This window comes from Myodes glareolus, chromosome 9 (assembly GCF_982192425.1).
Source record: "Myodes glareolus chromosome 9, mMyoGla1.1, whole genome shotgun sequence".
NCBI lineage: Eukaryota > Metazoa > Chordata > Mammalia > Rodentia > Cricetidae > Myodes > Myodes glareolus.
In genome coordinates, this window is record NC_142034.1 from 38,127,012 (window position 1) to 38,154,745 (window position 27,734).

Sequence of the window (27,734 nt, forward strand, 5' to 3'; positions counted from 1 at the left end):
TGCGCAAGTCCTCAGGGCTCCTTTAGACTCAGCCAGGCCGCTCCAGGTCAAAGAGTACAGCAAGGACAGCTTTCTGCTCAAAACCCAGCCCCTATTTCGGTCTTGCTATGTGCCCTTGAGTGGGTGTTTTGTCACTTCAGATAGCCTCGGCAAGAGACTGTCGAGATGATATCCTGGAATTTGGGGATGTCTTCTGTAGAACACTGGCCTGATTTATACAGAATACATCCTATCATTCTCCACCCGTGGCAAACATAAGAAACTATGCTTTCTTTCTCTTCCCAGGGATCCCCTAAACCGTGGTGACTTACTGCTCCTACCTGCCTGCAAGCCCTTACGCTCTACAATGATGGTCACTATCTGGGACCAGCCCATCTAATTCAAAGGGCCAGATCTTCGAATGTCCCTCTCACTTTGATCACGCTCACCCTCGAAGGCCAGTGAGAGGGCTAGGGCTGACGGCATTGCCTGCAGAGAGCTGGGCGAGGCTATCGTGGGGGAAGTGGTGTGGGGCTGTGGAATGGACGTCTACACTGGAGCCCTCGTGGTGCAATATCTGTCTTCTACTCCCGCCCCATGCCCCACTTCCTCGTTTGGAGGAAACGCATGAAAAGACCCTTCTACCTACCCTTCCTTCCAGCATGGGTAAAACTGCCACTGTAGGATGCCCACCCCATGCCAGACACAGTGCTCAGCCACTCACTTTCATTATTGCACTGAGAGAGGCTGAAATGGGCTCCACGTTCTTCTGCACTTGATGGATATCTTAGACGAAACCTATCTAGCTTTGGGACTGTTAGTCAATCAATGTGGGCCATGGAAGGTGAAGCAGAATGCTTGCTTGCAGTAGAAGGTACTTTCTGTATCCCCAAAGTTAGCTAGCAGGCACATGCACACTCATCTCCTTCCCCGCTGGATAAATACTGGCCTCAAAATCTTGGACATATACTAAAGAGACTCGGGGATGATGGATGGGATATAGTCATCCTGGTTTTTTGTTTTGCTCGTCTATTTTGTTTTTTCACTTTCTATGTTATAATAATGGCTCACAAACTACTTGCCCAGGCTGGCTTTGAATTTTTTTTTTATCCTTCTGCCTCAGTCTCCTGAATAGCTGGGATTACAAACCTGTGTCACCAGGCCCAACTAGATCCTCAGCTTTTAAAGACGAGATTATTTGGCCTCTAAACCAGGAATTCTGGGCACCCTGGAAAGTCTATGATGGAGAAACGGGTCACTAGAGAAGTGTCTGTTTTTATCCCACCAATACCTCTTGAGAAGTGATTTCTCTCTAAAGCCAAAGTTCCTAAGATGAGTCTTTATGTGGACACTTTGGGGGGTGGGGAGCCCTTGACTCCAGGAATGTAACAACAGAAAATAATTAAGGTCTAATGAGGTCAGTGTTCCACCTTAACACCTTTTCAGTTCCAGTTAAAGCCTCTGCTAATTTGCCAAGAAAAACCAGCCTCACTTGGGTTTTATTATTTGAATCACGTCCTGTCTCTTAATTTAAGCGAGAGACTCACATAAGGATTTTTTTTTTAAATTACAATGCCGACTTTCTTCCAGTTGATTACGGTATATGACTCTCTGTTGGAAGGCCATTATTTTTTGCTATGATTTACAAAGCATTTAAAGCGAAATCAATGTAATAAATATTGAAGTATTGTAATAGATAATTCCATATATTCAGCATGAGACAGAGCACAGCCCCAGCTTCACAGTCAGGAGGGCAGCAGGGAGATGATGGGGTGGGGAGTCCCTTGGGAGCCACTTGAGGGGTGCTGTCTCCTTCTTTTGCCCTGCATTCATTTAGCTAAAGTTCTCTGAGCACTCCTGAAGATCCTGAACAGTGGACTTGGGACTAGGGACATGTAGGTGCCAAGGTGTATCCTCCAAGTGCCACAGAGAATGTCCATGCAACAGCCAGCTAGTAAGTAGCAAGGCCACCTGAGTAGATAATCACCAGTCCTTGGGATGGAGTGACTGAGCAGCTTAGCAGGGAAGAGGTCTTGGTTGGTGTGTGTGTGGGGGGGGTCAATCTGGACGGGTCTTCTCCTTCTGCCTCTCCCATCCCTGTCCTACCCTCTCCCCTGCTCTGTTCCCCTTTATCTCTCTTCCCTCCAGACCTCTGCCTATAGCCCACATGTCCTGACCTCTGAGCTACCAAGTTCAGTAGGAAACTGGCAGCTGTGAAAGCTCACAATGGCATGACAAAGAGGAAAGAGGAGAGGAACAAATGGGAGAGGGCACCAGCTCTGCATCCACTGTCTGGGAGTGACCTGACTGGGGACCTGCTTGCTGGGGACAGAGGTCCAGTTCTGAGCTGCCACTCATCTATTTGCCCCGGCCATCTCAAAAGGACTGAGGAGTGGCTTCCTTTCTAGCTCCTCATGTCTGTCTGCCTCTCGGAAGTTTCGTCATCTTCAGAGTAATCGCACAAGTTTCATCGCTACTCCCAGGTTTGGATGCAGGAACTAAAGCCTACCAGTGAAGGAGTGTGTGTGGACCACCAGTCCACTGAGTGGAGGTATGCAAACAATGGGCTTATCTTTGAATAAGGTGAGCATGCCAAGTGTCTGCATGCCCAGTGTGGGCACACCACCACTGGTGGGCATCCCTGGAAGGACTTCAAGGACTATGAACCTGGGGCTTGTGATGGAGTATGGGTGGCAATGTTGATGTGGGTGTTTGGCAGATCCCAGAGGATGGATTGCCCCTTTTACCTCACTACCCCGAGCCTGAACTCAAGCCCCAAGTCCCTAGCTCTGAACAGACGTCACCATAAATTTCAGGAAGGACATGCAGAGGGACAGGAGCAGAGATGGGAGATTTACTACTAACTTGCTTCCTGACACCTCTTTGGCCCATCCCATAAAATAACAATATCGTCACATAAATCAGATGACATCTCAGGGGACTTTACCCTTGTCCTTGCAAGGTCTTTATGGGGAACTTGGGGGCATAGGGGGATGCTCCCTGACAACTGCAATTTCAGTCGACATGGGGGAATCTCAGATTTGGCAGATGCAGGAGGAACGAGCACTCACCATCAGACCCTAAGACAGAACCTGGTAGGGCTGAGAACCTAGAGGGACTGAGGTTGTACCTAAGTGGCAGAACCCTTGCCTACCATGTCTGGGGGCAGGGAGAGGAATTCAACACATACTTTGAGGCAATTCCAGCTCTAATTCCTAGCTGAGTGACTTCAAGTTGCTTTGCCTCTCTAGGCCTTAGTTTATATCATTTTAAAAGCAGGGCAAAGAACTTCTACCTGATAGGGTGTGTGTGAAGATTTACTGCGTGTGATGCCTCAGGATACGGCAGCCATCACACAGCACAAATGTTTTCCCTCGTGTAGGATGCCAGAGCTTATGCATTGTTCCCAGCAGAGGGACCACCGAGTGCTTGGCTCTGCAGAAACGACATCAGACATCAGCCTGCTCCTTGTTCTCTGTCTTCGCCTGTGAGGGTAGAAAGGCGGGATCCTCGTCAGTTCACAATATGGCTGTGACCACATGTCTCTCTCATTCTGCAAGTCGAGTTCATCGTCATAGAAAAGCCCAGAATTAGTAAGAGCAATGTCCCATGGACACTGAGGTGAGTGGGCAAGCGAGAGGCACAAAGACACTGGTACCATTCCTCGCAGGGATGGAAGGGCTCCGTCTAGCGGGTCTCACAGACAGGGTAACCCCAAAGGAGAAATCCTCTGATAGCAGCCTGACAACCATTCCCACGATCTGAGTGATGGAACTGGTCAGGGATGCCTGGGTGCCTGAGGTCCTTGCACTGCGAAATCCCTGGGTGTCCCGTGCAGGCTCTTGGTGCCCTTTCTCTTCCTCCACACAGCATCTTTAGCCATTAAGGATGCCTCCTAGCTTTCCTTACTTTCTGGGCCTCACCTGCCCTCCCCTCACTCCTCCCTATTCATCCCTTACTCTTATCCTCCTCCTACGTTTCCTCTTAGGGTGGTTCTTGAGTCCTTCATCTATCTCTTTCTTTCTCCATGTCTCCCTCCTTCCTCTTTCACAGCCTCCCCGGAGTGCCCTCTGCCAGGAACAGAACCCAGGGCTTCTGCAGAGTAAACAAATGTCTCTGCCACCCGCCCATTTCTTCCTTGGCCTCCCCTTCCTGGTGCTGCCTGCTCCTTCATAGCCTTCATCTTCTTCTCTTTGGTCTGATTCAGGGAAACACAGCACACATGGATGAAGACTGGGGACAGGGGTGGGGGTGCTCCAGCCAGAGCCCCTGCCCTGTCTTTAGTGCAGGAGAATCAGGAGTTCACCCACAGGGCAGCTGTCAGTGCTGGGCGAATGGATGAGTAAAAGTGGGGGGTGGGGAGATGAAACTGTGGGAGGGATTATCTTTAAGTAAAAAGGAAAGGAAGATGGTGGGTAGAATGATGGACTACTTCATAGCAAGCCCCACCCAGGTACCTCAGCCAGGACACCCAGCTGTCCTGCCTTCCTCACTCCCTCCATCTTGAGCCCCACGGCCATCCCAGAAGCTCTCTCTTCACCAGCAAGGCCCATTCGCTTCTCTGATCTTCTGGACAAACCAGAGCACAGGAGGTCCCTCAGCTCCTGGATCACAACTTCAGCCATCCTCAGCTCCCACCGAGGGGCAGCTGGGATGAGGACCCTGGCAACCTGCTCACCGAGTGGTGTCTGGGCAGATTAGAGCCCCAGAGCCAGCAGACCTCTTAGGAGGCCTTTGTGGGGGAGGAGAAGGGGATTTTCCATTCTGTGAGCAACTGGATTACACAGTCAGGGGATCAGGGAGGAACTAGCTGCTTAAGCTGCTGCTTCGGTCCAGCCTCTGTGGTGGCTCTCAGCCTCTCACTTCTCAGCGGGGACCTGAACAAGGTTTTCCTTGCTGGGTTTTGAGGTTTGGGTTTGTTTGTTTGTTTGTTTGTTTTTTGTGATCCAAATCAAGTTGAGAGGCAAAACTAAGTCTCATCTCCCACCCTGTCCTGCAGCTTTGACACAAAATGGGGGTGGGTACAAAAGAAATCAGCTCCCAACCCTCACCTTCCATGAAGGTCTGGAGGTGGAGCTGAAAGAACAGCTCAGAGAGGTGAGGTGACTTGATCTGAGTCACACAGTAGGGCAAGACAAGCAGGATGTTTTCCTGAGTGTGTGGGCTTGTGGGAGCAAAGTCTCTGCGGAATGAGCCATGTCTGTCCCAGGGTCCAGAAAATGTTAGAAGCTCTGCTGTCCTACCCTACAAGTTAGTTCCTGGGCTTCCTGTTAATCACCATGCGCGAAAGGATCCCTACTCCCGTTTGGTCTCTAAAGCTAAAGGGAACTATAGTGGATGGCAGAAGGCGGAGGCGTGGAGATGAGGTTTGAAGAATCCTAAATTTGGGAGCTTAGTAGTAGAGCATATGATTAGATTACCAGACCCTGATTCACACACACACACACACACACACACACACACACACACACACACACACACACAGAGAGAGAGAGAGAGAGAGAGAGAGAGAGAGAGAGAGAGAGAGAGAGAGGAGAGAGAGGGAGACAGAGAAAGACAGGAACAGAGGGACACAGAGACAAAGAGACAGAGAGAGAAGAAGAAAGTAATCTAAGTGTAAGATCTAACCTCGGTTTTACCACTAACTTTCTATGTGACCTTGAACAAACCATCTCCCCTCTCTTAGCTGCAAAATGAATATTAAAAACATTTTAACATGTTTTCAAAATTTTATTGAAGACTGAGTAAGACAGATTGGAAGAACACCAAATACAGCACCTGATATATATTCGTTGTTCAGTAAATAACAGTAGAGGCAAAATTCCTTACCCAAGGAGCTGCGCCCATTCTCCAGAGCGGGAGATCTGCTATGTAATCTGACAGTTGGCTCTTTTCCCCAGGAGGGCATATCCATCATGTCTAGCAGCCCCTGGCCTCCCCCACCTGGTAGAAGGTTACTGGGGGGTCATGCCCCACATCCTGCATCCATTTTCTAGGAAGATTCACCACATAAGAGGCCTCAGGACCCCACCCTCGCCCCATGTGGCCCCTAGAGGCCTCTCGATGACATAATGACCATCTCTGACCTTTCTGATGGCCTGTGCTCCCTCTAGTCAGAAAATTTCTGTGATCCTATGACCCCTACAAGCCCTACCCTGCTAATGGCTTTATGATCTTCCCCCATTGATTTCTCTTTGCCCTCCCTGCCCCACAGTCCCCTTTCAGTAGGTCCTCGTCAAAATAAACAACATTTATGACCAGAGCAAGATTCAAGGTCCACATTGCAAACAAATGCTGAGCCCTTTGAAGGTACCTGGGGAATCCATCATGCTCCGGGGCATCCTGGGGTGTGATGCTCCCCAGGCCCAGGGGGAGCAGGCTGTGAAAGGGCTCTCTGGATCAGGATGTAGGATCCAAGATTTCTGCACCATATCTGGGCTCCCTCTTCGGAAGCGGGAGACAGGTCAGAAAGGGAAAGAGGGACTGTGTCCTACTGGGGTTGAGATGTTCCTGTGGCCAAAGTCTGACTCAGAATGTCATCAGGTGAGGAGATAAGAGGAAAGAGAAGGAAGAAAAAAATAAAAAGGGAAACAGAATGGACAGATATAGCAAGCACACCCCAAAGCATCCCAGCCCAGTCCTAACAGGGCCTCCCTCAGGCCTGACTATCAGCCCAGTACTCACATACACAAAGGAGTCAAGTGGTCCAGGCCAGGTGTGTAGCTCAGTGATAGAGTGCTTGCCTAGAATGTGCAAGGTCCTGGTTTCCATCCCCAATTAAGAAGAAGGAAAGAGAGGTGGGAAGAAAGAAGAAAGGGAGGAGAAAAGAAAAGAAATTTCAACACTATTTTAGAATGTTCAGACAGGATGACTAATAGGAAAAAGGAGACAGTGGGAAAGAGAACCAATCTCATAGGACCTGAAAACCAACCTAGTGTATTGCTAACCCTGAAAGAGCAATGGGCACCCTCCACCAGGATGAACTCTTCCCACCCCTTCCTCTAAACACCCTCCAATGGAGAGGGAGGGCTGCAGGGACAGCTGGCAGGGTTTGTCTCCAAGCCTCAGCCTGGCTCAGCCTCCTCCAGTGGGTTTGCTTTCAAGGGGGACAGAAACTGTTGTTAGAAAATATTAACGCGGGATTCCCAAAGGCCTGGGTCTGAGAGCAGCTTTCCAGGACACACAGCTTAATGCTTCCTTCAGCATCAGAACTGGGCCATGGGCCTGGGGGCTGCTGTTCTCTGAATCCCAGCTGGGGGAGGGAAAGCACACTCCATCCATGTCTTCTCATTTTTCCTGCTAAATATAGCATGTTAAATATAGCATGTTATCAAAACAGGTTAGGTGAGGAATCAGACAGGAAATTTGTGTCTGGCCAGAGGTATCTATCCCATTGATCAGTTAGTGGCTTACATGATGCATATGCATCATATCATCAAAGTTGGATGAGTGAATCAGAACTAGGAGGTCTACAAGAGCCGGAGATGCAGGTATGTGGGGTTTTGTTTTGTTTTGTTTTGTTTTGTTTGCAAGGCAATTATATTTTTTACAAAGTGATTCTCTTTCTAAATTGAATGAATACTTACTTTTATCTGGTGGTGCATGCCTTTGATCCCAGCACTCCTGAAGCAGAGGCAGGTAGATCTCTGTGAGTTCGAGGCCAGCCTGGTCTACAGATAGTTCTACGACAGCCAGGGCTACATAGAGAAATCCTGTCTCAAAAAAAAAAAAATCAGAACTTTTTATGATCTCCAAGTGAATTTAGAATAGCCAGCAGATGTGTGTGTGTGTGTGTGTGTGTGTGTGTGTCTGTGTGTCTGTGTGTCTGTGTGTCTGTGTCCTCCAGGACATAACATTTAGGGGTAGAAAAACCTCAGAGAGTATCTGGACCAATGGTTCTTAACCTTGGCTGAATATGGAATGTCCTAGGAGTGTTCTTTGGTTTTAAATAAGATGCTATGAACCTTCCTCCAAAGATGTTGATTGGATTGGTTTGAAGTCTAGGTATCTGGGGTTTTTTAAAAACAAAAACAAAAACACCTCCCTGATGATTGTGCTGTTGCAGCCAGGGAAGCAATCCATCCATGTAGGCCAATATTTCACTTTACAAATAGACTTTCCAAATAGCCACACAGTTGACCCATAGCAGAATGGAGAGTAGAGGAGTCGATCCACTATCCCAGCCCTTCTATGTCTCTCTGGGATGTTTGTGAAATGAACGACAAAGGTGGGCATGGTGGCACAGGCCTGTAATCTCTGCACTGGGGAAGTTTTAGCACAAAATCTAGGCCAACCCGGTCTACTTCGGAAGACCTTCTCAATAGAGAGTAAGAGGGGGTGGGAGGGGAGCCTGAGACTTCTTGTGAGTGCCTCCATCTACACAGACCAGCCTCCCAGTTCCATCTCCCAACCCTGCACTTTCACGTTTTTGTCAGAGCCCAAGAAGTCTGATACTTCTACCCTGTTCCTCTAAGTTCTCCATCTTAAAGATCTCCAGATTACTGTAAGAAAAACATGGAAAATTTCCCTCTCTAAATCTGTCAACAGCTGCCAAGGGTCCTATGGAAATTCTTGCTCCTTGGCTAGATGAAACAGGGCAATGACTGTCAGCACGGCACGCAGGGGAGGGGGGAAGGGGGAGGGGGGAGTGCAGAGGGCAGTGATGACGTGCACAGGTCAACAGACACATAAAGATGTTTAGGTACCTGTGCAGAGGCCCTCCTGTATGGGGCACACCGTCTGCAATCAGAACACTGCAGTGAGAATATTTACCATATGGATGGTAAAGATCCATGTGTGCTTTGACACCCATGTTGATGTTTCTGTGGCAGTCTATGTATGTGTATGAAAAAATGTGTGTAAACGCATTAGAGACTCTGACCTTGTGCCTTAGGTGTGCACTGGTACACCCACCTGGAATAGTAGGCAAGTGCATAAGCAAAATTCCCATCTACATTTTCCTGTGGAAGCACACAGATGAAGCAGATACGCATGTGGCAGGCTAGCTGTGTGACTGTGTGTGACAGGCAGTCTCTATGTATGATGATGGTGCAGGTCTATGTGTGAGAGAGGTTTCTGCCGTTTCTATCACGCTTCCAAGTAATCACTGGGAAATGCATGTGTCGGGTAACAGTATCTTTCATGCTTAAATATGTCTCGGCATATATAAATGAAACATGATACTGTGCTGAGCGAGATGCTGCATATTAGTGTTGTTTGTCATTGATAGAATTAAATAATCCATGCAAAACCCTGGTAGCATTTCTTACGGTTTTATTTAACACTGTTTTGGCCAAGCAGCATTTGACTGGTGCCTACACGCTGCAGATCACTACAGCAAATGTGAAATTTGGAGATTATAGCATACAACACATGAGAAGTATAGCAGACGAGTGTTATCTAAAAATCCCATTGGCCCCACCTTCCCTTGGGCTCCCGTCTTTGCTTGCTTTCTTCAAGCTTGGTTGAGGGTCACCCCTTCACATTTTGCTAGGAGGCCTCTGCATCTGTGGTAAAGGGAAATAAAGAAAGGGAGGTAAGAATTTAGGGTGTGGGGAGAGATAACACTCCAGGCTCTGGGTCTGGAATGTGTCTGCTCCTCCTAGTGTGTCAGAAGCAAGCCCAAACCCTAGCGTGAGTAAAAAACAGGAAGACGAAGGCAAGCACCTTTACACTCCTGCAGGCCCTCATCCTGACTGACGTCACTCATCCAGAAGAGGGAAAACAGACTGCATTTATCAAATGACTGGCAAATCCTTCCTGAAAAGAGCCATCAAATCAGGTCCCTGCTTCTTTTGTTTAAGAAGAAACTATATCCTTGCTGGGCAGTGGTGGCGCATGCCTTTAACCCCAGTACTTGGGAGGCAGAGGCAGGTGGATCTTTGCGAGACCATATCTAGTGAGTGCCAGTACAGCCAGGACTACATAGTGAGCACCAGTTTCAAAACAAAGCAAACAACAAAAAACAACAAAGGTTTAGCCAGCCAGCTGTGGAGGGAGACACTTTTAATCCCAGCACTGAGGAGGCAGAGGCAGGCCTACAGAATAAACTCTGTAACAGCTAGGGCCACACAGGAAAACAAAACAAAACAAAAAGAATGAAGGCTGGTCAGGGGACTTGAATGCCAGCTCCGTTTCTAATATGAATGACCCGAGGCAAAGCGAAACTGGCTGGCTGGGAAAGCAGGGTCTCCATCTGTAAAGTCAAGCTCCAATGTGAATAAGAAGGTGCTGGAAGAAGAGCTTACCGGCTGCTGACACTTAAAAGAAGTCACACTTTATCCCAAAGAAGATAAATAAATGACCTTGCAGATCCTTCCAGATTTGCCCAGGACTCCACCTGGAACCTTGTTCTCCTTGATGTTCTGTGGCTCCCATCCACGGAGCTCCTCCCTCTGCCCATCTTTCTGTCCTTGAAGCTCCTCTCACTGCCTTCTGTCCTACCTGAACATCCCAGCACGATGAGGCCAGGGAAGCTAAACCTAATCTGAGTAGCAACTGGACTTACCCCACTCTACAAATACTGTCATTACCAGCTAAGTAGTCACCAGCACTGCCTTCTCAGCGAACCTCCAGACTCTCCATCAGCCAGCCTGAGTGGGGACAGCTGGATGGCAGCATCAGTAAGTACCATGCCATCCTCGCACTGCTGAAGTTGAGAAGCTGGCCCTCCAAGGCCGTCTCCTGAGACAATATAGAAAAGAAGAAAATAACATAAAGAAGTCTCCTGATGTTTGGATTCAAAGTGCGAACAGTAGAAAGTAACACACACACACACACACACACACACACACACGCATGCATGCTCTCCACAAAGACAAAAATCATGAATCATCTTCATGACTGAGCATTGCAGCATTAGGTAATATTCTCAGAGGCCCAAGGTTTTCAGCCAAATCCCAGGTCTAAGCACAAGGACACTGCATAAATCCCTCCCCTTATGAAAGGCCAGTCTGAGCAGATGGGACCACTCTTAAGTAAACTGCAGAGCCCCCCTCCCCTTTGCCGGGCTCAAAAGGAGAGGCAGGGGGCTGGCCCTCCCATCCTGGGAGCTGGAAGCCAACCTAGTGGCAGAGGCCGAAGCTGTTAATTCTGCAGCTCATGCTCACATCTCCAGCTCCTCTCTCTGGGGGAAGGAATCCATCCCTTTGACCACATAATCCTCCCTCCCAGCCCTAAGGGGAGGTCAGGCTGGAGGGGGCTGCAGCAGAACAAGTGGTGGCCAGAGGTGAGAAACCAAACAGAGCTTGGAGAGCTGACCTGGCAGAAGGAGGTGAGAAGCAAGGACCACCCCCAACCCCCACCACCCACCCCCACCACAGTTTATCTCCAGACCAAACTTGGATGTCACCTCACAGCCATCCCACTTACTGATAACCATCATCATTAATATTCATTTTTTAAAAATACATTAGCGAAGAATGAGATAAGTAACTAAGCACTCAGAGGAGGGAGAGAGCATCTCAGAAATTCTGTCTCCCCTAGACCAATATGGTACCAACTCCTACCCCAGGTCCTGCCCCCTTTCCCCAGGTGTGTCAGGAAGACACAAGGCAGGTGGATGGAGAAAGAGACAGACTCAGGCACCCCAGGTGCTCACCAAGAAATGCACAGACTGTGAAATTACACCAGGGCTGGACAACTTAGCACCACGCATGAACCCTTGGGGTACTGAAATAATTAACTTGCTAATCAGCTACACCTTGTTCTTTCCTTTCTCCCTGGAAAAACAAAAAATGCAAATCGCCTTCCCATGTCAGTCACTTGGAAACAAACAATGCTTTTGAAGAAACACACCCTCTGTGGCAGCCCAGACTAAAATGGGTCCCGGTGCATCCTGCTGCTTCCCCCTGCCCACCACTGCCCACCTGGCTTCCCAGAGTCCAGAGACAGAGGTGCAGGGTCTTTCTATCCCCAACAGAGCCTTTCCATCTCTGCTAAGCTTTCCCGCTTGGGCCCTCTTTAGCCTGCTTGCTGGCGCTAAACAGCCAAGATCCATGTGGAGAAAAGAGGATTGATTAGAATCGTAATAATAATCCCTGGCATTCGTCCGGCTTTAGCGGTTACAAAGTGTTTTCACACATTATCTCATTCGGTCAGAGGAAGTCGGAGCTGGAAGGGACATCGGCAATCATTTAGCCCAATCTCCTGCATACAGACGGGGAAACTGAGGCCCAGAAAGGTTAAATAGCTTCTTCAAAGGCTGGGGATAGTGTGGCCAGGTAGCCTTGCTTATTGTCTAGAATCTTGTGCTGCCCGAGAGCCTCTGAAATGAGGCAAGGAATATAACTGGCTTTTTTTTTTTTTTTTTGCTACATCACAAATACAAACCAACAAGTCAAACAATTAACAAGACATGAAAATGAATGAAAGCTACTCCTATAAGCAGTGGTCTCTGTAGGGGGAAGAGGGGAGACTGACAAGGAGGGGAGAGAGTGAGTCCGAGTCCAGATGGACAGGTTAATGCAAAGACACCCCCCTACACACAATGCCACTGTCTCTCTACGCTCATCTCCTGGGGTTTAAAAATGAGAACGTTAGACACTTTGAGGTTTGGGGCTTAATGTGGAGCACGTTGGCAGGAAAGAGCTTTTCTTGAATTCTAATCTGGCACCTCCACTGGAGGGTTCACAGTATAATAGGTTCGTGTGTGCATGTGTGTGTCCACGCAAAACATTAGATGTAGCAGTGAAAAACACCCATCTTGATCCTTGTACAGATCAGATAATTTGCAAATTAATGGCTCTTTCCCTCCAAGGCTCTGAGAAGGTTAAAAAAAAAAGCTTTCTGAAGAAGGGACTATGTGGATAAAAGACAGAAACCAGAAATATAAATAGGGCAAAAGAAGCCACATGGACACAGTTCTGCCAGGAACATATCTCCTTGTGAAGGGCACATGTGTCCAGCCTTCCTCTGCTTCCTGTGACTCTTAATTTAAAAGATAAAACTGCTTTGGTCCTCAGATGCCTGCTCTATTTGCAGATGTATTTATAAATGTGCAAGACACCATTTCTGGGTTCTAGGTTTTAAATTCATCACTTCTCACCCTTCTTCTGCCTTCTGAAGTCTCCCTTTGCCTGTCAGTGGAACTTCTGTCTGCCCCCATTGCCCACGCCAGTTGGAAGGTAAGCGGTTCCTTTGTGTGTTCATTTATTACTAAGCCCAACTCTTTTCCCTCTAAAACTCCTTCTTCTCCCTGTTGAGCTGACCATGCTTGTGGATTTATGAAGAGAGATGTTTTAGCAGAAATCCCCCAGAGTGTCCCATCAGCCCTAAATCCCAGGCCCGCTCACCCCCCCAAGACCCTATGACACACAGCATGCCAACACGGCTTCCTCTTGCCTATGCATTAGCCATCCATTGTGGCAACCTGACATCTCTCACACATAAAACCGTAAGAGAGAAATAAAATATCTGTCTCTTGGCGAAAATAAAGCTTTGCCTCCCTCCTGATGTATAGGATATAAAATAAAGCCGCGGCTCCAATAGTGGCTTTTCCTTATGCCGGAGTTGCCTTTGCACACACGGAGACAATGAAGACGGATGGTTTGGGACGAGGCCCAGCCTCCTGGGGCCGCCTTCACCCTCTTTTATTATAGTCTCTCTCCACCTCCCTGCCTTTTTCTTTCTTCTTCACTTTCTTCCCTTTCTGGTTTCTATTTGCCTTTTATATGCCCTTCTCTTTCTCTGCCCTGAAATTGTATTCCTTTTGCTTGTTTTTCTCTTCCTTCTTTCTTCTTTTTTTCCTCTTAAAGCATGACAGTGAGGTTGAGAAGAAGCCAAGCGTCTCACCTCTTCTGACATACCAGCCACCTCTCTTGGTCCGCCCATCACCCTCGGCTCTCTCTGGACCTCTAGTCCCTAGAAATAATACTGCTGTTACTGCTTGGGGACTTGCTTTGGTCAAATGTACAAAGGCCCCCAAGGGGCAATTAAGAATTGTGTTTAGTGAGACTGCGAGTTATTTTGTTTCCCTAGGAAACTGTGTGCCCTCCACCTGGGTCTCTGACTCTATTTACTTAGCCTCTAAGGAGGCCAACAGAAGACACTGCTACCTCAGAGGTTTGACAGTTGACCTTCACCTCCCAAAGCCTGGACACTCCATCAACTGACACATAGTGGACCTTGGGTCCCTTCAGCCAACTCAGCTACCAAAAGACAGAGCAGCCCCCTGCTTCTGTTCCCTGGTCCTGAGGCCTGAGCATGTAGTGGGGTGAGTGTGTGGAGCCTTCTCCCTGCCCACACAGAGCTGTAACACAGGCACAGAGGCATGGCTGCCCTGCCTTCCTTCCCATCCACTACACATTCTTCCCTACCTAGCAGCAGGCACGTCACTCCTCCTTCGTCCCCAGAGACCTCAGCTCTGCCAGATGACAGCCACTCCGTGGACTTCCATGTCTGACTGGATTTCTGTAACTTTTTTCCTCATCCATGGCCTAGGCTCATCCCCTCTACTGCTCTCTCTTCATCCTTCTCAGGTTGTCCCAGCCATCCTAAAATCCTCTCCGGCTCTGTCAGGGACTGCAGGATGCATCTCTCCGAGGTCCTGGAAAGAATAGACAGTGACTGCAGGTAGCTCATGATCTCCCTTGGGGGAGGACAAGAGAGTCAGAGTCGCAGACTGCCAGGAGGGCAACATCTAGCAGAGGGGTAGGGAGTGACTTTCAGCTGAGACACCTAAGTCCCAGGTGCAGATCTACAGAAGGTCCTTGGTGTGCATGAGCTGGTCACTCTAAGCCTAGATGATCTTTGTTCACATTGCCCCAAACCTGAACAGGCAAGGTAGTCAGTTACATCTGTTGAACTCTGCCCAACAATGAGGGAGGTGCTGAGGATAAGGGATTAGAGCTGCCAACTTCAGAACAAACTCATTCGCAGTTTAAAGGCTTCAAGCTTTGGGGTCTTTCTCCCTCCCTCCCTTCCCACTTGATATCTCTCCAGATATCAGCAGTGACCACCACCATTAGGTAAGGGGAGAGAGTCAATTAGTGAGAGGATTAATTACTCTGAGGCGGGCGCCCCGTTTGTCTTCCTTACGGGTGTGAGTGTGTGCTCAAACAGAGGAACATGGGCACGCACCCAAACACACATTGTTGTCACGCTGTCTTAGACGTTTTATTTATGTGTTGGATTCCTGCCCAGTGCTGCTCACAGGCTTTCCATAGGCGTTAAGTCTCCCACCAGACTCCAATCTCCTTTCCTCCGGCCCAGGAATGTGCCTGTCACAGGCACAGCACGCTTAGGTCCCAGCGGAAGACCCTGGTTTGGAGCGTCAGGGCTCTTCAGCTTCTCGCTTCTCTCCACTAGCTTTTCTTCTTTCCCACTGTATTATTCTGTAGCTCAGGCTTGCCTGGACATCACTGAGTAGCAGCCTTGAACTCAAGTACTGGGATTACAGCAGCGAACCGCGACAAAGGGTGCTTTTTCCCCTTACTTTGCTTTGCTCTTCCATGAGTTTCTCTTGACACATCTTCCCTCCCTTTACAGCCTCTTGCTTTGGGGGCATGCCTTCTCTTCTTCACGCCTTTTCTATTCACTTCTGTCTCCTTCAATGCAACCTCTCTCTTCCATGGTAACTACCATTGCTCAGCTGGACTGACTGAGATCGGGACGCTCCACCTCGCTGCTGCTCTAACCATCCTCCCCATGCTCAGAGTCCCCCCAGTCCTCATGCGAAGTCTGGATTGCTTACCCAGGCCAGGTGCATGTCATGATATTTGGCAGGATACCGCCCTTTCTTGGCTTCGCTGTCCCTACCCTACTACTGCCCAAGCTCGGTTTGGAAAATGCCTCCGGGGGCAAAGTGCTCTGTGGAACACCACCGTTGCAAGGCCCACCTTTCCCAACTTCTCACCTTCAGTAATGCAGTGATAGGAGCAGGTGCCCTTGCTTGGATTGGGGCTCCCGTCTGGGAAAGTGTAGAGAATAAAGATCTCCCTCTCCCACAACTCCCTTACTATGCGATTCAAGGGAGACAACGATATAAACTAGAAAGTACTGCATATTTAAGAGTGCAAACCTCGAGAGAGGGGAAGGGGAAGAAGCAGGGACTGGATCAGAGAGACTCCAGCAGAGCAGTTCCCTGTGTTGCATAAGCTGGATCTTCACAGGTCTGTGTGGAGTTTGTGTGACTTCCAGGTGGCAGGGGTCCAGGGTGCCTCTAGCTGGCTCCTTCCTTCCTCCCCACTAGACCTATGCTGCTGAATATTCGGGGTTTTTGTGGCTGGCAGCCCTAGGAGACTACTGTGGCGGCGGCGAGGCCTCCTCTCCCTCTTCTGGGGACCATGGTCTGGTCTAGAGGAAGGAAGCGGCTGCTCTAGGAATTAAATAGCAACCCACAGTGACTAAGAAAGAACGGTCCCTGGTTGGTGGGCAACACTCCAGGCTGGAGTAGCCGGTGTGGAGGATATGGGTTCAAGGACTCTGGACCCCAGAGGCAAGGGAGATCAGTGGGTGTGTGAGCGGGGAAGTCTGGTCAGTCCCAGTTCTGAGACAGGGTCTCTCCCTCCATTCGAACTGATGTTGAGAAGCTTCTAGAAAGACAAATCTCGACGGTGGAAGTCACTATCTGGGCCCTCTGGGGCCTTTTCCTATGGTGCCTTAGGAGTCGGGTGGAGGAGAAGATGGCCAGGCGTCCAAATAGAATCTCAGGACACTCAGGGATGTAAGTGACTGAGGGTCTATGTGAATTTGAGGGATGGAGGGTAGTAAAAGGGGTGTATTTGAAATTGTGGACAGCGCCATGGTGTAGGTGAGGGTGAAAGGCTGGGGATCATTTATACCTACGCAGAGTTGAATATGGTGGATTCAGAGATGGCGGATTTAGAAAGCTGGGTCAGTTTTCTCTCCTTGTCTCAACTACTGATTACATTTCAAAATAAGAGCTCAATAGAAACAGTGGGGGGAAAAAACATTAGTCTTTTGTGCTGTCACCGCCGAAGTGTTAAACATGGATTTTAGACAGAATCAAGGAACATGCCTTGCCTTGCGCCGGCTCGTTGACATACACACATCCCAGAAGCCGGGATTGACTCGGTGACCGGTTTTCTTCACCATCTGAACCCGGAGACATGCAGAACATAACGCCCTAGAACCAGTGTCGTGTCTTCGCCCAACTCCCATTCCTTGGTCTCAAAGTCATTACACCTCAAATCAGTAAAAACCTCTCCCCGACTACAGAAGGAAGATGCGAGTAGGAAAAGGCGGGCAACGGAGTCCAGTGGCACCCTACAGTTCCCCAAGACAGCAATTTCTCAGTTGCCCCTCCCCGGCCCCCTCTGCTTTGCACTGAAGTAGCCCAGCTGCGCTGAGAGTGAACCACCAGGGACCTGGGCGACTACAGACTCCTGAGAGGGGCGGGTGAGTCCAGGGCGATAGCAGCTAGCTCTGTAACAGTTGAGGGTGGAGAGCCTGGGGACCGATGGTCCCTTCGTTTAGAAAGCCGCTTGGGAGTCGGGGTAATAATAGAGGATCCGGCGCTCCGCCGCACTTGGCAAGTCCGGAGGTACCAAAATTCTTGATACTTGTTCTAGGAAGTGTCGGGTCCGCAGGAAGATCCCGATGCCTAGTCCGAACCCGAAGAGCCCGCCGATCGGTGGGAGAGCTGCCTTCTAACCCCTGCTCAGTCCTGAGTCTAAGCCTAGAAAAAACCAGGAGAGTGGTTGCTGCGTGAGAGCTTGGCTGCGCTACTTGAGTCCACAGATGCTCCACGCGAGTGTGGAAGTGGACAGGGGTAGCGAGAATGCTTTGGAGGTCTGACACTCGGGGAGCGGGGGGCGGGGGTCGCAGAGGAGTCGTGTGAGGCAGGCCTTGGTGGTTGGTTTTACAAAGCAACTATCGTGCGGCGGGAAGGCAGAGATACAGAAGAGCTTCAGGGTTGCCGGGAGGTGCAAGAGAAAGCAGAAAGGGGGGCGTTGGCACAGCTCTAAAAACTAACAATGCCATCCAACATAAGCCAAATTCGGGGCAGCCTCTTCTCTCTTCGCTGGAAGAGGGTATTCTGTTTGTGGACCCGAATTCACTGCCAGTCCAACTGCATTTCTGCGCACTTTTCTCCTAATTTAGACCTGTGGAAGATCTGCCAGGTGAACAGATGAAGTAACTCAAAAGGCAGATTCTAAAATATCTAGATATGGCTACAGGGACACCCTTACTTCCTTCGAAATTTGAGTAATGCACCTTCCTAGCATCTCCCCCAAATAGGGGGCAAAAGTAACACCGCTTTGAGACAAATTTAGGTTAAGTTTAGAAAAAATAAATCAGTCGCTACAGTTAACTTGAGTGCTACTGGAAACTAGAATCACTTAAAAGTTCAAGTCTTCAGGACCAGCATCTGACTCCCACAACTAGGCAGATCCGCCCCCGCCTCGGTAGACGGAGACCAGGAGTTTATAACGCAGACAAAATTAGGAAAGTGTATTAACTCTAAGGAGTGTACTCTGGTAGGTATGGCTCGCTGAAGTCTGAAGAAACGAACTAGCTCAAGCCTGGAAATGAAGAGGTCTGGGAGCCAGGCTAAACTGCCAGTGAGCTGCACGCCTCCCTCCCCTGCAGCTGAGGTGCAGTCCCCCGCTGCAACCACCTCCCCCAGCTGCGGGAGCCCCGCGGTTTCCCACCTAGTCATTTGTTTTTGTTTGTAAAAGGTGTCTCCGGATCACAATTTTCTCACAACTTCTCGCCAGAGTCGCAACTCCTCACCCGAAGCGCTTCCCCACCCACTCCTTCTCGCGTCCTGGCGCCGCGCCTCCGGTTTCCCCGCCCCCATCAGGAAACCGCCCGAATCAACTTTCCAAGAGAGCGCAGCGGGAGATCGACACTCGTGTCTCCCAGACACCCTGCCGGGTGGACTTTGGTTGGACTGGGGGGGGGGGGAGAGGCACCTAGAGACAGGAGGGAGATTAAGCTGCCAAGCGCCCCCTATCTCTCCAAAGACTCGAATTGTGCCGGGGGCAATTTCCAGGCCAAAAGAGCAAGAAGAGGAGGGCTATTGACACCTTCTCAATTGCCGAGCCAGTGTACCTGGACCTCCCAAGCTTCCAGACCCAGTTACACTCTAATCCCAACCACGCTTTTGCCGCCCCCACCCCCACCCCCGTATGTTTGCCTTTAGCCTCCCACGGAACTCTGGCCTCCTCCGCACCTCCTTTCATTCCCTGACACTGAAACCGACGCCTTACCAAACCTGGAAGTGGCCAGAACATCTCGCAGCCATCGCCGGTACCGCGCGGGGCCACCGCCACTGATCCTCTAAACGCGGTCTCCCCGCACTCTCCCCGGCCGGGGGGGAAAATGCAGAATGGTTTACAGAGGGACCGCGAGGCGCTGATTGGTCGCAGTTCGCCGTGACGTCGGCGGGCGCTGCATTAAGGCGAGGGGGCTTCCAGGGCTCAGCCAACAGCCAGGAACAGTGACCGAGCCGCTGGAGCTGGGAGAGACGCGCCGAAGACTGGGCCTGAAGACCAGAGACCTAGGGACCCGCGCTGGGAGAGAGCCAACAAGAAATCTGCGGACCGGACAGCGACACCGAACTGTTCCAGCCGCTGGCCTTCCGTAGCGCTGCACCGGGACATTACTCTAAAGCTCTCCAAGACGCCCCCTCCCCTTGGCTCCTCCCTTTGAAGGAGAAAAAGAAAAAGAGGAAAAAAGAAAGGAAGGATACTAGAAAGGAAAGCCAGATTTGCCACCACAACAAAAGGGGGGGAAGGGGGGGGAAAGTCAAGCGACTGTGGGACTGAAACGTAAAGCCGCGAGAGCGTGGGCCGAGCGATGCGGGGCTGCGCGCCCAAGCGGCCGCGAGTTGTGCCTGAAGCCAGGATGCACGGCCAGGCACGGTGAAGAACCAGATCACATTGCCTTCCCGAAGGAGTCCAGGCGCAGGGAGGGCCGCTGCGAGGACACGGAAGGCCGCCAGGCAGGCCAACGGCCGAGGTGACAGGGCTGGGGCGGTGGGGAGCGAGCGATTGCGCCCGGCTGCGTCCACCCGAAGTTGTCCCTTTTCATTTTTGACTGGCAAAAGCACTCTCCAAAGGGGGGTGGGGACCTAAGCATCAACTACAATCAACAAATCTACCCAACCTGCCCTCTCTCCCATCCCTTGGCCTGCCCTCGACCCCTTCCCAGGCCCAGCGCAGTCGCCCAGACTTTCCCGACTCTCTGCAAGAAGCCGGCAACGTAGGATCCAAAGCGTTCTACCACTGAGTTCTTTTCTTTCCGTGTTTTTTTTTTTTTTAAGGGAAAAACCCGGTGGTGGGCGGTCTGGCACGCACACACAACCTGCCTTCATACTTCGAAAAAAGCAGATGCACTTTGACTTCTGACAGCTCTACCTCAAGCCGGAGAGAACCCAGCGTCGCTTTCTTGAATCCCGAGCTCTTGCCGTCTTTCTTTTAACCTGTTTCAATTTTATTTATTTACGTCCCGCCCCCTTTCTCGGTGACCTTCACTCCTTCTCGGCTTTGGGCAGAAGAGCCGCTTTCTTGTCCGCTGGAGCCTGGTTTTCCTCGCCTGGTGAGCTGAGGTGGCGCTGCTCCAACCCTGGGATTCCCGGGCTGCCCCCTACCAGCCTGGTCTCCCCCCTTTTGATTTGCCGGTGCGGATTTTTGTTTGCCCGACTTGAGCGGGTTTTTTTTCTTTTTGGAGGAGCTGGGAAGCTCGGGCTGGTTGTCTTCAGGAGTCATCTCCTCGATTCTATTTGCCCCATTGATCGGAGCCTAACCGGACCAAACCAAAGACCATGGTGCACTGTGCGGGCTGCAAAAGGCCCATCCTGGACCGTTTCCTCTTGAACGTGCTGGACAGGGCCTGGCACGTCAAGTGCGTCCAGTGCTGTGAATGTAAATGCAACCTGACCGAGAAGTGCTTCTCCCGGGAAGGCAAGCTCTACTGTAAAAACGACTTCTTCCGGTGAGTACTTCCCTCCCGCGCCTCTGCTGCTCCCTCCCCACGGGTCCTTCCTGGCCAGCTTCGGATCAGAGGTCAGCGTGGCCGCGTTAGGAGCTGCCTTTTCTCTCGGGCAGCCAAGTCCCTCTGGCTTCTTAGGAAGTTGGGATGCCGAGATATCTGTCCTACTTGGTACTGGAAAGTGTGGTCTGTGTTTGGCTGCAGGTGCCTAGAAAAGAAAGGGTCTGAGCCAACTTCAGCTCAGAAGCCCCTCCACTTCGTTGGAGAGGTACAGCAGCCTCGGGGTTGCAGTTCCCGCTCGCCTTTCCCGAACCGAAGTTCTCCTGCAACCAACCGCATTTTCCGTGCCTCCCAGATAGCTGCTCCTTCAAGTTGCGCTCAGAAGCTCCGGCTTTATTCCAGCCACTGACTTTTCCTTCTCTGAGAGGTCTTTTCCGAACTAGAGACCGGGTGGTCGCGGGGTAGGGGAAAAGCCGAAATAAAGAGCCCGCCCTTGAGACCAATCCTGTATGCCTGGGGTCTCCCTAAACATTGATTGGCTTATAAGCGTAGACCTGGGAGAATGGTACTGTGCTGGCCTTGGCCCAATGCCCAGCGCCGACTCCTCTTCGCGGCCTTTCCAGCCGATTCCCCACCAGGAAGGCCACCTTCTGGCGAACACGCGGCTCGTTAGAGCCGGGAAAATTCTCCTCTGTTTACCATTTTGCTTGTATTTTCTTAAACTGATTATTTGCCACAATCAAAGTTGAACAGGGAAGAATGGCCTCAAATGTAAATTGTATTTTCCTCTGGTTTGAAATCCCACACTTTATTCCGCTATTTTGGTTTGGTTTGTGAGGATTGATCAAATCTGGGAAAGAGTTTGAAGCCACCGGGCCTCCTTTGCTCGAAGGACCAGGAAGCGCAGTCCCCAGTGACGATTCGGGACGCGCGGCTCCTGTTTGTAGAGGACCTGTGAAGGAAGCTAAGAGAGGTTCGAGCTGCTATTGCGGAAAGGCTAAGCTTTGGGGCTTCGGCATACTGCTCGGGTTTTCACTCTACAAGGGCTGAATCCGTGCTGGAGAGCGCTAGCCCCACCGGCTCTCGGCTAAGCTCAGCGGGACTCCTGAAGCCAGCTCAACCCGGCCGCGACTCCCGCTAGCGCCAATCTGCCAGGCTTTTGCGCTCGAACGTGGCAACTGCCCAGCTACAGCCACCAAGGCTCTCTCTCAGAGTCAGTGTTTGTTTACTCAGGGCGGGATCGGACTTTGCCAACCCGCGCCTGTGCTCAGGTCTTTTTGTGGTGAAAGAAAGGCAAAGCTAACAGTATAGAGCGGGACCTTTCTGCGGAGCTCTTAGCTCGAATTTGACTTCTCTGAATCTAATCGGAAAATGTGTGCTCAGTTTCCCTTCTGCCCTTGTAGCCACTTGGAAACCTTTTCTCACGACGCTTTTTTTCCTGGGGGATAATGTCGAGGCGTGAGGTTAGAGGTTATGGGCAGCTTGAACCGTTGACACTGACCGAATGTTTCCCCTCCCTTTTCCGTGATGTCCCGCAATCTCTCCTGCCTCCTCTTATGTTTAATAAATTTTCATATTCATTCTCTCTCCTTCTTCCTCTGGCGGCTTTTATTTCACCCTGTCTCCTGTACTTCTCTCTAATCTCCGCACACCCTACGCAGATGTTTTGGTACCAAATGCGCGGGTTGTGCGCAGGGCATATCTCCAAGCGATCTGGTGCGGAGAGCGCGAAGCAAAGTCTTTCACCTCAACTGCTTCACGTGCATGATGTGTAACAAGCAGCTTTCCACCGGTGAGGAGCTCTACATCATCGATGAGAACAAGTTCGTTTGTAAAGAGGATTACCTGAGTAACAGCAGTGTCGCCAAAGAGAACAGCCTCCACTCTGGTGAGACCAAGATTCCCAACGGGCTAGAGGGTGGGTATCCGGGGAGGAAAGTAGGGACCCTGCTCATCACTCTTTTTTCTCTTCCCAGCCACCACAGGCAGTGACCCTAGTTTATCTCCGGATTCCCAAGACCCATCGCAGGATGATGCCAAGGACTCGGAAAGTGCCAATGTGTCCGACAAGGAAGGTGGGAGCAATGAAAACGATGACCAGAACCTAGGTGCCAAGCGCAGAGGACCCCGAACCACGATCAAAGCCAAGCAGTTGGAGACGTTGAAGGCAGCCTTTGCAGCTACACCCAAGCCCACACGCCATATCCGTGAACAACTGGCCCAGGAGACTGGCCTCAACATGCGGGTCATCCAGGTCAGAATCCTGGTTGGCCACTGTTTCCCAAAGGCTCACATGGCCACTAAGGGAACATAGGCTGAGCCTGGGAGAGCCCAGAGTTTTTGGGGTAGGGGAAGAAGTGAGTGGGACTAGGAAAAGGCTGTCCTGATACATTGGAATATGAGAAAAAAGCCACACAGAGGTGACAATGGCTAAAGGGACGGGAGTGACTCAAGAGCGCACCATAAAGTTGGAGGAAAACACAATGTCCAACATCACAGTGGCAACAGCTAAAGTCCATCTTTCTGTACACAGCTTGTCCCTTTCTCGTCCTTGTTAAGGAGCAGAGAGGTGGCTGTGGGGTCCAGAGTCATTCAGTTCCTCCCGGTTCTGTACAATAAGCTCTCCCTCTATTTCCCCAACCCCAAATTTGTGAGTGTCTGAGCCCCAGTAAGAAAAACACCAGAGCAGAAGCTTGTCCTCCCCAAGGAGGTAGGGTGACCAGGATTGAAGGAGAGATGGTGTGGCGGGGAGCCGGCTCTGCCTAGAGGCAGCCTGATGTAGGATGGGGAGTCTGGTCCTGCCTGTACTGTGGGTCTAATCAAGATGCCTCGAGGCCAGGTGAGGGCGTGGGTGAATGTGCCTGTCCAAGTGTTGGAAGGGCAACCTCTGGGAGGCTGTGTGAACCTGTGCTCATGAATATGGGTTTGTGTGCCTGTCAGTATTGGAGAGAGACTGTGTCTAAGTATGTTTGGCACCGAGATTTTGTGTGGGTGTGAAAAGGAGATTGTGGGTTTTGGTGTCACTACCCTTGGGAAATAATCAGCAGAAAGCTTTCTGTATCTCTGTCACTACATGATATGGGGGTAGGGACCAACAAGAGACCCTGAAAGGGAAGCTGTGTATGTGACACTATTTTGAAGCGTTTCAATGTCTATGATCCCTAAGATAATATAATGCTAAGCGTGTGATTGCTGGAAATAGTGGGACTAAAAAGTCAGACAAGGCAGTAGTCTGCTCAGTTCTCTTCTTGGGAATCCTGCATACTCTTAGTCTGGTACTATTCATTCAGAGACCACCACCGCCACCACACACACACACACACACACACACACACACACACACACACACACCTAGTGGCAGTGGAGGGATGAGTGATTGGGCGCTTGTTGCACATCGGCTGACCAGTGGGGTCTCCGCGGTCTCATCCTGTTCCTGTGTGCTTCAGGTCTGGTTCCAGAATCGACGTTCCAAGGAGCGGAGGATGAAGCAGCTGAGCGCGCTGGGCGCGCGGCGCCACGCCTTTTTCCGCAGTCCCCGCCGGATGCGGCCGCTGGTGGACCGCCTGGAGCCGGGCGAGCTCATCCCCAACGGCCCCTTCTCCTTTTACGGAGGTGAGTGTGGTCGACCGGCTAGGCAGGCCCAGGCCGAACCCGCTTCGCTGGAAGCGGGTGGCAGCGCAGGAGGTATCGCTTGCTTTCTGTTGAGGGGTAGGGGCAAAGACAGGGAGGGAGTCAGGGGAGGTGATTGAAGTCCCAGCTCCGGTGAGAAGAGGGTCCCGGGAAGGGAGAAGCTCTGAGTTTTATGCCAAGTCTCCTCTCCTGCTCTGGTGCCTCCCGAACAGCCAGTTCCCCGAGCTGCCCTGAGATGCTCGCTGCCAGGCCTTTCTTGCCCTGTGGTCTCACTAGACCCGGGGTTGTGCTCTGACACCTCCTTTCTGGTCGGCAGATTACCAGAGCGAGTACTATGGTCCCGGGGGCAACTACGACTTCTTCCCGCAAGGACCGCCATCCTCGCAGGCCCAGACGCCAGTGGACCTACCCTTTGTGCCATCATCTGGGCCTTCGGGGACGCCTCTGGGAGGTCTGGACCACCCGCTGCCTGGCCACCACCCTTCCAGCGACGCACAGCGATTCACCGACATCTTGGCACACCCTCCGGGGGACTCGCCTAGTCCTGAGCCCAGCCTGCCCGGGCCTCTCCACTCCATGTCAGCGGAGGTCTTCGGACCCAGTCCACCCTTCTCATCTCTGTCGGTCAACGGCGGGGCTAGCTACGGGAACCACCTGTCCCATCCTCCTGAAATGAATGAGGCAGCCGTGTGGTAGCGGGGCCTCGCATGGGCCACGGGATCTTGTGGTTGTACAGAAACGAACTTTTATTTAAGAAAAAAATAGAAAAAAAACATATAAAAAGCAAGCCTCCTGCTCCACTTCCTCCAGCCTCGGGGACCATTCTCAGTATGGGGGAGACTGGAAGGCAAAGGGGGTCCAAAATAGGATCCAAATCCGCCTCACGGTAGAGCTGGGATATCCACACGCTGGATGGCAAAGCGCAGAACTGGGGCTCCTGAAGGGGAATTCTCAGCTATTCTCAACCTTCAACTTGAGTCTGGATCCGTGGACCGACTCCACCGGCTTCGGCTCCTCTGGCTAACTGGAAGACGACTTTGACAGCTGCAGCCTTGAACAGTCCTGGGCAATGCCAGGAGCCTTGGGAGGGAAACCTAGAGTCCCCAGCCGGATGAGGGAGGAAAAGCTGTTGGGGGCTTTCCAGTCAAGAGGGTCCTAGTTCTGGGAGATCTTAGTGTTGTCTCAGAGTTCAGCGACGACAACAAACTCTTAATAGCTTCAGAAACACCGACCTGCTGTGCATCAGGTGGGACTATATATATATTTTTTGTCTATCCGGGTTTTTGATTTTTGTTTTTGCCAAAATTTCAAAATTTTAATGTAAAGCTCTCAATTCTTCTACCTTCACAAATTCTCTCTCTCTCTCTCTCTCTCTCTCTCTCTCTCTCTCTCTTCCTCCCTCCCCACACACACACCACTCACACACACACACACACCATCTCCCCACCTCTCTACACACACACACACACACACACACACACACACCCCGTCTCTCCACAGGATGGTCTCCAGTCACACCTCTCAGTAAAATGACTTGAACATCACCTCTACAAAAAAAGTACTCTACCTTCACACGAAAGTTTAAATAAAAAAAAGAGAGACTATTGAACTAAAAACAGTCAACTGTTTACGTATAATGTTAAATTCAGGAGTTCAGTGTTTTACTAATAATATATCCTGTTTTGAAACCTCTTGTTCAAAAACAAAATGTTTTGAGCAGTCAACCAAAATTGTTCCTTTTCTTTTCCTGTAGATGTTCTGACAGATTTGCAGGGCTTGCGGCTCACTGTGCTAGTATGTAAAAAGGTGTTGTTTACACAAGGCAAAGGAAAAACATGATATCCAGACAGTTGCCAAATAGAATAAATTATAGCACAAATACTGTAATGGTGCCTGGCACCAGCAACTTGAGAAAGTGTTAAAAAAAAAAAGTGTTACAAGGTTTAAAAAAAACATCTTTGCTAATTTTTAGTCCTGTTGAACATTCATGAAATTGTTAATATGACTTATATAGACCCACACAGGTTTTATTTTTGTGTCTTTAAAATAAAAGTCCAAAATATTTAAATTTTATGGTCAAATATGCAGTCAGCAGCTGCTACTTGTTCCTTTATATATTAAATTTCTCATATGTCTTTTATTGTTCTATAAACTTAAGCTTGTGTGACCTCCAGTGCATATTAGACCATTCACTGTATGAAAGAAAACATGTTGAATAAATTTGTGAGTTTTTAATAAAAATAGAAAACCTGATGTTTAGACAATTGGTGTGGTATCCCATGTTTTCAGCGATTGGAGGGAAGTCCCAATAGCGTGCTGAGTGGACCTTCAGAAGTCAGTAGGGAGGGAGAAAAGACTGGGGTGATGCTTTCACCTTGGCTCTGGCTGAAACCCTTCACCAAGCTCTCTTCTTTGCCTCTCACTGTTATTAAATACAGATTTGCATACTGTGAGTCTAACTGATACAGTTAAAGAGATTTGCTGATAAGTTAATATAGAATTGGAAATAGAAATCAAATCCACAGCTAAAAGAAAGCGAATGATGCCGATCTGTGGTTAGGTGCGAGAGCCTGCACTCCTTCTCCTCTCTGCACTTGCAAAGCCAGGCTTGGGAATGTCACATACTTGTAAATAGATAGTTAGACCTGGTCTTTTTCAGCTTCAATTCATTTTCCATAGATAATCCTGCTTTCTAATTTGGTGAGTTGAAAGATAACCTAACATGAATATAAAGTATAACTCGAAATGAAATACTTTAATCCCTTTCATAGAACTGATATGAAATTGTTATTGGATGGTATTTACTACATTTGAAGTTTTCCAAAAGGAAAACTACTTTGTCTGGCATAGGATACATATTAAGTTTCTGCAGAAGATGAACAAAAATAACTAATATAGAAATCAAATTGCAACTGGGAGTTAAGTTTGCCAATAGATAGCGGGTTTTGAGAATCGTTCAATCCCATCCAAACCTCCAAAGAAATGGAAGAAATGTCAATGTTTCTCTTATGAGATACTAATGTGTAGGTGTATGAGAGTTTTAATATCAGGGTTCCAGGGGTTCTTTACCATATTGCCTAGATTTCAGTCTGGATCATATCTTATTTTTTTAAAATCATTATTACATTAAATTGTATGCAATTTCCAGTACCGTTTCCTTATTTTGTAAAACAGAACCAAGTTTATCATTCCTGCAGAGAAGGCTTTAGAGTAAGCAATATTTCATT

General features: G+C 49.9%; 1 protein-coding gene and 1 long non-coding RNA gene across 3 annotated transcripts; one reads left to right on the top strand and one right to left on the bottom strand.

The window, feature by feature from the left end:
- Positions 1 to 9,235: 9,235 nt before the first annotated feature.
- Positions 9,236 to 19,304, bottom strand: LOC125408436 (uncharacterized). 2 transcript variants are annotated; one of them, XR_007234462.2, is made up of 3 exons: positions 19,155 to 19,304; positions 10,512 to 10,662; positions 9,236 to 9,485 (listed from the first exon to the last, which is right to left on the bottom strand). It is a non-coding gene; the product is annotated as an uncharacterized LOC125408436 (long non-coding RNA). The 2 variants fall into 2 exon arrangements; XR_015003726.1 differs by having other exon boundaries at positions 10,487 to 10,662.
- A 33-nt stretch (positions 19,305 to 19,337) lies between these two features.
- Lhx1 (LIM homeobox 1) lies at positions 19,338 to 26,771 on the top strand. The gene is made up of 5 exons (XM_048446714.3): positions 19,338 to 20,880; positions 22,539 to 22,765; positions 22,854 to 23,131; positions 24,324 to 24,489; positions 24,824 to 26,771. Exons 1-5 carry the CDS (start codon positions 20,711 to 20,713, stop codon positions 25,201 to 25,203), a joined length of 1,221 nt encoding a protein of 406 aa, XP_048302671.1. The 5' UTR covers positions 19,338 to 20,710; the 3' UTR covers positions 25,204 to 26,771.
- The last annotated feature ends 963 nt before the right edge of the window (positions 26,772 to 27,734 follow it).

What these genes read in the sequence shown, in the direction of transcription:
- Lhx1 (XM_048446714.3), top strand. Translation starts at nt 20,711, where the DNA reads ATGGTGCACTGTGCGGGCTGCAAAAGGCCCATCCTGGACCGTTTCCTC. An exon ending in AGAGAACAGCCTCCACTCTG is followed by an intron (nt 22,766 to 22,853) that starts GTGAGACCAAGA and finishes TTCTCTTCCCAG; the next exon opens with CCACCACAGGCAGTGACCCT. An exon ending in CCCCTTCTCCTTTTACGGAG is followed by an intron (nt 24,490 to 24,823) that starts GTGAGTGTGGTC and finishes TCTGGTCGGCAG; the next exon opens with ATTACCAGAGCGAGTACTAT.